The sequence below is a fragment of the Diorhabda carinulata genome, chromosome 3 (genome assembly GCF_026250575.1).
Source record: "Diorhabda carinulata isolate Delta chromosome 3, icDioCari1.1, whole genome shotgun sequence".
NCBI classification, from domain to species: Eukaryota; Metazoa; Arthropoda; class Insecta; order Coleoptera; family Chrysomelidae; genus Diorhabda; species Diorhabda carinulata.
The window spans coordinates 23,575,887-23,586,350 of record NC_079462.1 but is presented as its reverse complement, the minus strand read 5'-3'; the positions used below and the strand labels follow the sequence as shown (position 1 = coordinate 23,586,350).

The window sequence follows — 10,464 nt, the reverse complement described above, 5'->3', positions numbered from 1 at the left end:
ACGCCAGCCACTCAATTACGGGTCACACATTACTTTGACAAACATGAAAAATACCAACATTTTTCATTTTTGTTTTTAAATGGCCGTTGGAGATTTCAAGTGATACCGTACGAGTGGAATTAATTCGTTTGACGCAAGAAATATGGCGTTACCGCCATTTGTTACAGAGAAAAAGGTAAATGGAGTAAGTATGTGAAATAGATCGTCGGCATTCGGTTTTATTGGATTTCTTGCTATAAGTATAACTTGAAGGGCACTGCTTTGTATATTTTGGGGTGAATGGGAAATGATATGGAAATGAGTCGATCAGCTACATATTTTTTATCATTGATTCTGATTAGATTCATTGATTTAGAAAAAGCCTTTAATACAATAAATAGAAAAGTCCTATGATGGATATTGAAACAGAAGAGTAAATAAAAATTCAATCGGTAGCATCAGAAATCTGTACATTAACAACAAACATTACGTCAGAATACAACAAGAAACAATGAGAATATTTCAAACAATGAAGTAAAAAGGAAAGTTATTATTATTATAGTAATTTACGTCCGTTATTATAAGTCCAGGAAATGATTCAGTACCTACAGTACGAGATAGATATTTATGGACGAGGCGACGAAGGAGCCGACTCAAGAATATCTAATCGATTCCTGTAAATCTCTAAATTAACTGAAGTCACTGAGTTAACATTGTAAACAAAGGCAGGCATTTGGAATGGTTGGATTGGGAAAATGTAGCGTACTGTTTGTAATTAAAATTTTATTTCTCATGTATTTATGCTTAAAAATCTTAAATTAATCAATTATGAACTAAAACAGTGCATGAAAGTTCCTAAAATAAGCATGAACATTTTGTAAAAAATAAATCGTCGCTCTTTTGATTTTTTCAAAACAGCCAAAAGCGAGTATTGCTGCACATACACTTATATAGTATACGCAGAAATCTCTTGTGTATGTATATGAATAACTGCCAGACTATAACGGCATCGGTTACTATAGTTGTGTCTCACAGAGAAATTTCTACTTAATAAAATGTGTTTAACATTTTCAAATTTCGCGCGCTTCCCTTGAGTGATAGAAACAATAGGGCCGTTTTCCTCATTTCCGCTCAGTTACTGGATATGCATTGAATCATAACAATTTTTAGTTAATGACTTTGATTATAACTACTATAACGAAAAGAATTTACATATAGCTTTGAACTCAAATTTGCTTAGATTTTGATCGATAACACATATGAAGAAGGGTAACGTTGAATTCGTCAAACTACGGAGGACACTCAAAATAAGCGAATCTTTTTCGCTACCGTCTTCCAAAACGAGGCATTCGCTGTGATGGAATGCTGACGTTCGATACTTAATCGACGCTACAGGAACACACTCTGCTCAAACAGCGAAGCTGCCATACAAATCATAATTGTTAAAAAGGCTAGTGCTGGAGTGCTAGAAAATCTTACAGAATTTGTTGCTATCGCATCTCTCAACGGTAGCAATTCGGGCTAAGCAGAGATGGATAGAGACACCTGACATGAAGCAAACAAAGATACATATAGATGAACCTTGTGCGTCTCATACCATACAACTACTCCAACTAAATAGGCGCGAAATCTAGCTAGTGACCGGACGCCGCTATCTAAGACGCCATCACCCCACTATGGGTATCACAGACGATCCGGAGTACCGTTGGTGCTTGGAAGAGGATGAAACCGGAAACCATGTCATCCGTCAATGCTCTGCACACACACTACATCGGCTTAAGCACTTGGACAAGCCTCACAGCTTACATAATGATATCAAAATGTTGACACCAAAACACCTGATCGGTTTCTCAAAGGACATCGACCTTTGGTAACGTCAACTGGGGCACGACGGGTAAATCTGAAGCCCTATGTACTCAACGGTCCCTTGGCCGCCCACAATGTAACTATGCACTATGAACCTACTGGTTCAGTAATTGGAAACGACTAACACACATGTATACATATCAAAAAAATTTCTATCTTTTTATTTCTATTTTAAATCAAAATTCTAAGGTTGAATTAGTAGCTTTTCTCTATTTCAACTCAATGAATTTTCTGCCTAATGTTATATGCTAATCGGTTAATATGTATAAATGTGAGACATTTCAGTTTACTGTAGAACAACTGAAACACCTGTGGAATATGTACTTGAAATCACGAGTTTGTTTTACATTAGTATACATTCATCATCGATTATATTCATATTGCTAGAGTACTTGAAATTATTAAGATAATAGAATTATTAGGTCAAAAAATAATTTTTGTATTGCGTCTCATCAGTTTATTCGTTATGTTCATGGAACTATTAGTGCCAATATTAGTTTCAATAATAACAGTATCTGATGCATCGAATATTCTTGTGGTGATTCCGACTCCCGCTTATAGTCATCAAATCAGCTTACGTCCGATATGGAAGCAATTATTAGCAACCGGCCATCAAATAACACTGGCTACGACGAATCCCATTCAAGATCCCTCTCTGGACAACCTGAAGGAAATAGACATGCACGAAACGTATTCTTTAATGTCATCTTTCTATTCTCAGTTGCCCAAGGTGAATAAATTTAAAAGTATAAGTCTGGCTCACGAAACTCTCGATTCTATATTAGATTACCAACTATCTAAATATCTTTTGCCTTCTATTAGAAACGAGACAATTTATGATCTTGTGATAGTGGAATCCCTCTTACCAGAGTATTTGACATTTGGTGATTATTTCCAATGTCCCACTATAATGATAGCATCTTTCGAAGTAACGAATATGGTTTATAACTATGTAGGTAATCCAACGAATCCTGCTGTTTATCCGGACATGTTGTTGCCGATAGTTGCCGGAAAACTCAATTTTAAAGAAAGATTAGTGAGTTTTCTCTACGATCATTTATTTCACCTCTATAAAATATTCATAAGCTATCCGACGAGAAGAAAAATTTTGGAAAAATATTTTGGACAATCAGTCCGTTATATTGAAGACTTATATTATGATATAGACTTACTTATGTTAAATGTAAACCCTATTATCAATGATATCAAGCCAGTTGGACCTGCAACTATTAATTTTGGAGGTGCCATTCATGTTTTACCTGCGAAACCGCTACCCAAGGTAAGTCTAAAGTAAATAAATTTCTATACTTAATACCAATCTAGTATATGGACAAAATGTTGCATGATTTGTGTTGCATTTTTTTAAGATGTTTGTTTACATACTACCAAATTCAATATGCAAATACGCAGCGAGTTTTTAATTATCATAATTATCTAGTAATGCTGGATTTTTTTCACGTCATGGCTATGATTAAATATATAATTTACATCCTAAGAAAAATCTCATAACTAGGTCTCCTGTAGATTAGATTACATTAAATTAGATTAGATTTGAGATTATCCAAACCACGCGCCTTGAACTAAAAGTCTATCTTGTACTGTTCACCATTTCGGCAATGAGGTCTCCATAAAACTCACCACCTTACTGAGTGTAACGTCCATTAGTTGTTCCAGTTTTTTGAAGCATGAGCTAAAGTATACCGTAAACAGTTGAACAATAGCAAAGCAAATATTTAGAACAAATAATGGCCTGTCTTTCTCGATTTCTTATATGATATATTATTAGTTTCGTTTTCAAGCAATATTGTAGTAGTAACTATCAGTTTATTTCGGACAATCCTTGCTTTTCCAGATTTTATTACACGATTTGCTCAATTTTTTCGCTCTTAGTTATCGATTACTTATTAGCATGTACGATGTACACAGTTATTATGTCATTTCATAATATTCAGAAATGTTTTCTCTGTTATCGTCTTCTTGAATATATTCATCAACAATTAGATAACACTTCAATCCATTTTTTTCAACTCCTCTACAAGTTTATCATACTTTATTCAACTGGAATTTTTTTATGGAACAAAATGCTCTCTTTTCTATTTGTATCATTTTATAATAGTATTTTTGAATGAATTCACTTTATTTAATAATAGCTTCGATAGTTCAATGGTTCGTGAACGCGGCTTAAACTCCTAGAGTTGGTAGATCGAGTCTCTTTAGAGACGTGCATGAAAAAGTCAATTCTTTTCAAAGGAACTTATGAATTCTTTGACTAAAAATAATTTTAGTCTTATTTAGAAATCGGTAGTGAAAAAAAATCATGTTCCGCTCAAAATGAAAACAAAATTTTTGCTTGAAATCTTGATACGATTGATCTTCAAGAATAATTTAAATGATGGATGCTGACGATAAAAAAGTGTTTTATAAAAAAATAGCTGAAGAAATGTAAAAGTAAAAGTTGTTCATATAGAGACTATCACTTTCTAATAATAAACGGAAAAATCCGTAATGGTAAATTGTTAGTTATGGATACTTAATTAAAATATAATAATGCTAGAATTATTGAAAAATGGTGGTAATGTGCGCAAGAATAATTGGAGAATAAAGTGTGTGCTTTTGATGTAATGGGGAGTATTTAATTTACTCGTTGAGTGTTTTTTACAAATTATAAACATTTTTTAACTATTTTACCATTATCACATTGTATGTTAACAATAATTTTCAACTCTACTACATAGAGAATTTTATTTTTGCTTCTCCTTCTTCAAGTACCATCTGAATTTCGGATGTTGGCTATCATCATAACTTTTTTGACTTTGGAAACGGCGCACCTAAATAAGTCAGATGATGTACCTATGAACCCTTTCTGCAAATTCCTCAGCCAAGATACTCTTCTCCTTCCAATGGATCTTTTTCCTACATTTTTTCCTGAATTACGAGCTGCATGAATTCATATTTTGGATCACTCATGATGTTGCCAAGAAGTTTCCTACTTTTCACTTCACCAAGGATCTCTACGTCTTCCATTCTTCTCAAAACATCTACATTGGTAATATAATCTATAAATGATATTCTCAGCATTTTGCAGTAAGCCCATACCTCGAAGGCTTCTCTCGCAATATGCGTCTACACCATACAAGAGAAATGGGAATACATAATCCTTGAGTATCCGTGTTATAATCCTTGAGTATCCGTGTTTGCAGCTCCAAATTTAGGAGGCAAATACAGAGCCACAAGTGTGGTTTTTGAAATTCACAATAAAATTTGTATCGATGATTGTTGTCGAACCGACGTTGTTTTATTTTTTTTATTTTAAAGATATAGAGAAATTACCTTTGCCTTCGAAAAGATTTCAATGAAGGTCTAAAAAAAATTCAAATCATTAATTTCAGTTCGATGTCTTGGTAAAATCATAGTAATTCGTATATGTACTTGGGGTATATATTATGAATTGTACTGAGTTATTCATTTTGTTGTTTTTTTTTTTACATATCGACGGGTTTTCCAGTTTAAAATGGTCTTATCAAAAATAAAGTACTTAAGATATAAAATAATTGTTTATATTGATTCAACAGTTATCCAGTCTACTAATAACACTTATCTAAAATGTTTCGTTATAGTTTAACCACGGTCATTTTTTTTGTTTATTTAGTGAACAAAAGTATTGGTAGTACTATTCTCGCTATTGTGCCAACACCTTCAGAAAGACATCAAAAAATATTACGACCGATTTGGCAAGAATTGTCATTGAAAGGTCATCAAATAACTATTATAACACCTCATGCATCTTCAAATACTGAATACAAAAATCTCACAGAAATCGACGTAAAGGAATTTTTGAATGGTTATTCAGAAGAAAACATAAAAAATAACGTTAATAACGATATGAAATCCACAATGGAGCTGTATTTTTCCAAAGAGTCTATCAAGCAACTTCTTGAAAATAACAAGAAATTTGATTTGGTGATCGTTGAAAGTTTTCTTCCAGAATTCTTAGCGTTCGCTGATTATTACAAGTGTCCTAGTGTACTGATATCTGTTGATAAAACTAGTGATTTGATACACAGTTACATGGGAAACGTTCCTTATCCGCTTATAACTTCAAATTATTTGACATCGCTAGCAAACAGTCGTTTTAGATTTATTCAAAGAGCTGTAACACTTTTAATACATTATTTTCATTTTGCATCGACATTCATGTGGACGAGTCCAATAAGACATCAAATATTGAAAAACTATTTTGGCCAAAACATAAGCTCTCCTAGGGCGTTATACAATAACGTGGACTTGTTGTTGACAACTTTTAATCCAATTTTTCATGATATCGTCAATATTGGACCAGCAACTGTTCCTTTTACATCTACCATAGATCTGAAGCCTCCAAATCCCCTAGCGAAAGTACGTACCACGTATCTGGCAATGAGTGGAAATAATTATTATTTGCAGTAACAATATAATTATTGGTTTCAGGATTTGCAGGAATATTTGGACAGTGCGACGGAAGGATGTATTTATTTCAGCTTAGGAACTAATTCTAAAAGCATACATCTGGAGCAAAAGAAAATTGAAATAATCAAAGAAGCTTTGGGCGAATTACCATACAAAATTTTATGGAAATTTGAATCTGAAGAAGTGACGAACTTGCCGGACAATATCAAACTCATTTCTTGGGTACCACAACAAGATATACTTAGTAAGTAGAAGCAGTAAATTTCATTGAGATTGTGACTCCAGGTGTACGAAATATATTACTATTAACCTATATCTGCTGAGCTTGGTTCTTTATTTGTAAAAAATTACAACATTTTAGGACACCCCAACGTGAAATTATTCATTACACAAGGAGGAATTCAATCTTTAGAAGAGGCCATTGTCAATCATGTACCTATGGCCATGCTACCCGTATTCGGCGATCAGGAAGCTAACGCGAAAAGAATGGAATTGAAGGGTATTGCTAAAATAATACCTCACCAACCACTTCCTGATAAAGATGAATTCAAGAGGATAATATTCGAGCTAATTAATGATTCTAAGTAAGTTTTTGATAATTTTTAGGTATCCATCAATCTAACTTCTCTTGATAGCAAGAGAAGCTTGAACAATCGTGATTGTCTTTAGAAGTGATGTTGATTTTGTGGTTGAATGAGACTGATTTGTGTTCTCTGCTTGGGATACTTTCGAATTACGTTTGTATGTTCATGCTGCTCTACGAGTAAAGTATAATACAGGGAAAGAAAAGAGAATTATTCTTTGTCATCGACCATTTAACTGATGAACAAGTTCACAAGGTTAACGGGAAAACACTGAAAAACTGCAACATCGACTAGTGTAGTTACAATCAATATGGATGGAGTGAAAACAAATTCAGCAAAATACGAGTTGTAATCAAATTCTAACGCTGCATCTATATCAACTAGTCGTACTTAGAGTTTCATGTCTTGAGACAAGTAGCTCTACTGATAAAATATTTGATGTGTCTTTCTGGGTCTTTTACAACGCAGTAACAGCTTTGTTACGGGTCTGAGGCGCATGCGTGTTCGTGGTTAGTTCAGTTCTGAATCTGTAGTAACAGTTCCGTGGTCCTAGATCACATCGATCAAATCAGTTATAGGAGTTTACAAGTTTCGTTAGAGGACTAAAAGTTTAGGTCCGTTGCTCATAGCTCAACATCCTTACACGGTTTTTAAATTGATCACTAACAGATTCGAAATCGGTTTTAAAATTGACCCACGAACAAAGCTACATTAGAGCTTTGTTGATAAGAAGTGCCAAAAAAAGATCTCAAAGGAAAACATATAACTCAGTTCTTCCTAAGACGCCCATCAAAGTCGATCATCAAAATCTTAATAATTGTTTTCTGCGCTTGTGAGCTCGGTAGTTTTGTTTCAAGTTAATAAAAGTACAAAAGAAGCTATAGTTATGTTCAGACTTTGTTGATGTATGACAAATGGCTATTAGAGAACTTAGCGAAAAGACACATGTAAAAAATTGACCGACAGCCTTCATCCATATTATGACAATGCGGCGTGCTATATGCCGCTTTCAATTCGCGAGTTTTTGCTTTTACAATTCTATCTAGCAACATCTTCATGGCCTATCAGATTTAGCAACATGTAACTCCTGGATCTTGCTGGAAATAGAAAAATGTACGACCATCGTTTGGACGAATTTTTTTATCACAATACAAAAGATAAGCTTCAATACATGAAGAACAATTATTTCGAGAATTTATGCTCTTGAAATATGTACCCTTCGCATGATTAAGGGAATAATATCAACGAAATAACGAAACATTTACTAATATATCAAAAAATCAGTAGCAATAATAAGAAAGATGCTATCTTTACTTCACAAAAATCTTGATTTAAATATTTCTGTTATTTTGTATTTTGTGTAATTTTTTTTTTGTAAAATTAACAGGTATAAAGAAAATATCATCAAAATTGCAAATCTGCTACTGGATCAACCGATGGGAGGAGTTGAGAAAGCCGTGTGGTGGATAGAATATGTGATTAGACATAAAGGAGCAAAACATCTGCGAAATCCAGCACTAGACGTACCTTTTTATCAATACTACTCCTTAGATGTTATAGCTGCACTTCTTTTGATTACTTACATTTTATTTAAACTAGTTTTGATCGTAGCAACTATCATGTTACAGATAGGTAGAACTCTTTTGAGTGTTATTAAAATAAAAAACCAAAAGAAGAAGACGAATTAATTATAATAATAAATCGATTCAATATTTTTCTTCTTATAATTCAATTATCAATGATGTTCCAACGAAAAATGTTTACTTAGATAACTTTGGAGGTAGAGACTTCCCGAAAAAGTAGTGACATTCGTCAACCTTGATTTCAAGATGACATATTTCATTATGATATTATTATAACACCTCTAGAAACAGCAGAGATCAAAGTGCATGATAGCCGGAAAACCCTACTGGACAGGGAAAGAAGTGAGAACATCAAAAGGTTATGCAAAATAGATGACGTCAACGAATGGGTTCTATCAAGAAAGAAGGAATGGAATGAGCACATAAGTCGTATGGATAACAACAGAATGATCAAAATAGCGCGTGATAAATCCCCATTGGCCCGAAGGAGTACCGGCCGAACCAGAAAAAGGTAGAGCGACAACCTTGAATCAGGATAGGAGGCAAGGATAAAACAGGCAACTACGCCTAATACACGTAAGAAGACCTCTAGACGTAACTTCACCTCTTAAGAAATTTAAATTGCAAATGTTATCGAACCATACTTCTTCCACATTTTTCTATAAATATAATCGTCAATCATTTTCTCTCAAATTTATTGATAGTTTTGAAGAAATATCATTCATCGTACGTTTTGTGCTAAGTGATCTGTTTCTACTTCCACGCAATGGAGAGTATATTTCAAATTACGGACATCTAGAGTCAATTAACGATTCTTCGATGTAAATCGGATTATGTTGCAAGTACTTCGATTTTAAATGACCTCAGATAAACAATCTTAAAAGACTTAATCGAAAGATCAGATTGACTATTCCACAAGGTCTTTTTTTCAAATCGATAGAGAGTAAAATTTTTCGGAACAGCTGTATCTGCTAATGCGCCACTTTATTAAGAAAAAATGTTCTTGCCCCACAAGGTCGTTGTTGCTTTAAAATTGTTACCATGTAGTTCTCCCACAGATGTAAGTAACCGTCACCATCTAGGTTATAACGTACGAAGAGCAATATGAGGCTAGAAAACAACAGCCTAATCATAAGATTTTTTTCGTTATTCAAAAAAATTTATTCATCTGAACAACATAGTATAGAAATCACGCAGTATTAGATCTGTAAGAATCTCTGAGTATTAACACCAACGAGCGTCATAGTCTTTTTTCAAATCTTGTACCAATCTTGTGTTATGTCACAATGGTTGGACCAGATAAAGAAAATAAAACAAAATAAAAAGAAAACTCTGAAAGATGTGCAAATACTTTGCGTGGTATGAAAGTTATTCTATATCATTTATTAACTCGGTTACATACGGCCAATGTTATCATTTAGAGGATTATTAATGAATATCTGGTGTCGCTTATTTGTGTTATTCCAACGGGCTTATGTTCAACATATAAACAATCATTTAAAATTAATTCCATTTTTAAATAATTTTTAAATTGGAATATCTATCACTGTAAAGGTCACGCTACGCATGTATCTCCTTTGAAAGTAAGGTCGACGTATTTAATCATTATTTGAATATTTATTTCCGCAATTATTTGGGGTGCATACTTTTCGTTAGTGTAGTAAATACGAATATTAAATTTTTGATTTTATTGTGTTTTATATGATCAATAAAAAGATAAAATCCCTTTTCCTATTATCTATGCCCTTTTGTTTTGGTATTTTATCACAATAATCACAAGCGTTTCCAATGTGATCTCACGTTGTTTTGTATAATACTAGACTGATGAACAAAATTTGAAAAAATAATAATTTTATGTTTATTAAGAGGCACGTCTCGTTTTCAATGTATTTAAAAATTTTCACACAGTTTTATCACGTATGCTGAAAAAACGTTTGGATTAAAACTTTAACATCTGGATAAATTGCATATCGGAACAGCTTAACTTTAATTTGATTTTTATAGGT

At 33.2% G+C, this 10,464-nt stretch overlaps 1 protein-coding gene across 2 annotated transcripts; it reads left to right on the top strand.

Moving 5' to 3' along the window:
• Nucleotides 1-2,251: 2,251 nt before the first annotated feature.
• Nucleotides 2,252-10,184, top strand: LOC130891439 (UDP-glycosyltransferase UGT5-like). 2 transcript variants are annotated; one of them, XM_057796200.1, is made up of 4 exons: nt 2,252-3,124; nt 6,313-6,535; nt 6,653-6,875; nt 8,263-10,184. In XM_057796200.1, exons 1-4 carry the CDS (start codon nt 2,312-2,314, stop codon nt 8,561-8,563), a joined length of 1,560 nt encoding a protein of 519 aa, XP_057652183.1. In that variant the 5' UTR covers nt 2,252-2,311; the 3' UTR covers nt 8,564-10,184. The 2 variants fall into 2 exon arrangements, with proteins under 2 accessions (XP_057652183.1, XP_057652184.1); XM_057796201.1 differs by lacking the exon at nt 2,252-3,124 and adding an exon at nt 5,416-6,240.
• Nucleotides 10,185-10,464: the final 280 nt, after the last annotated feature.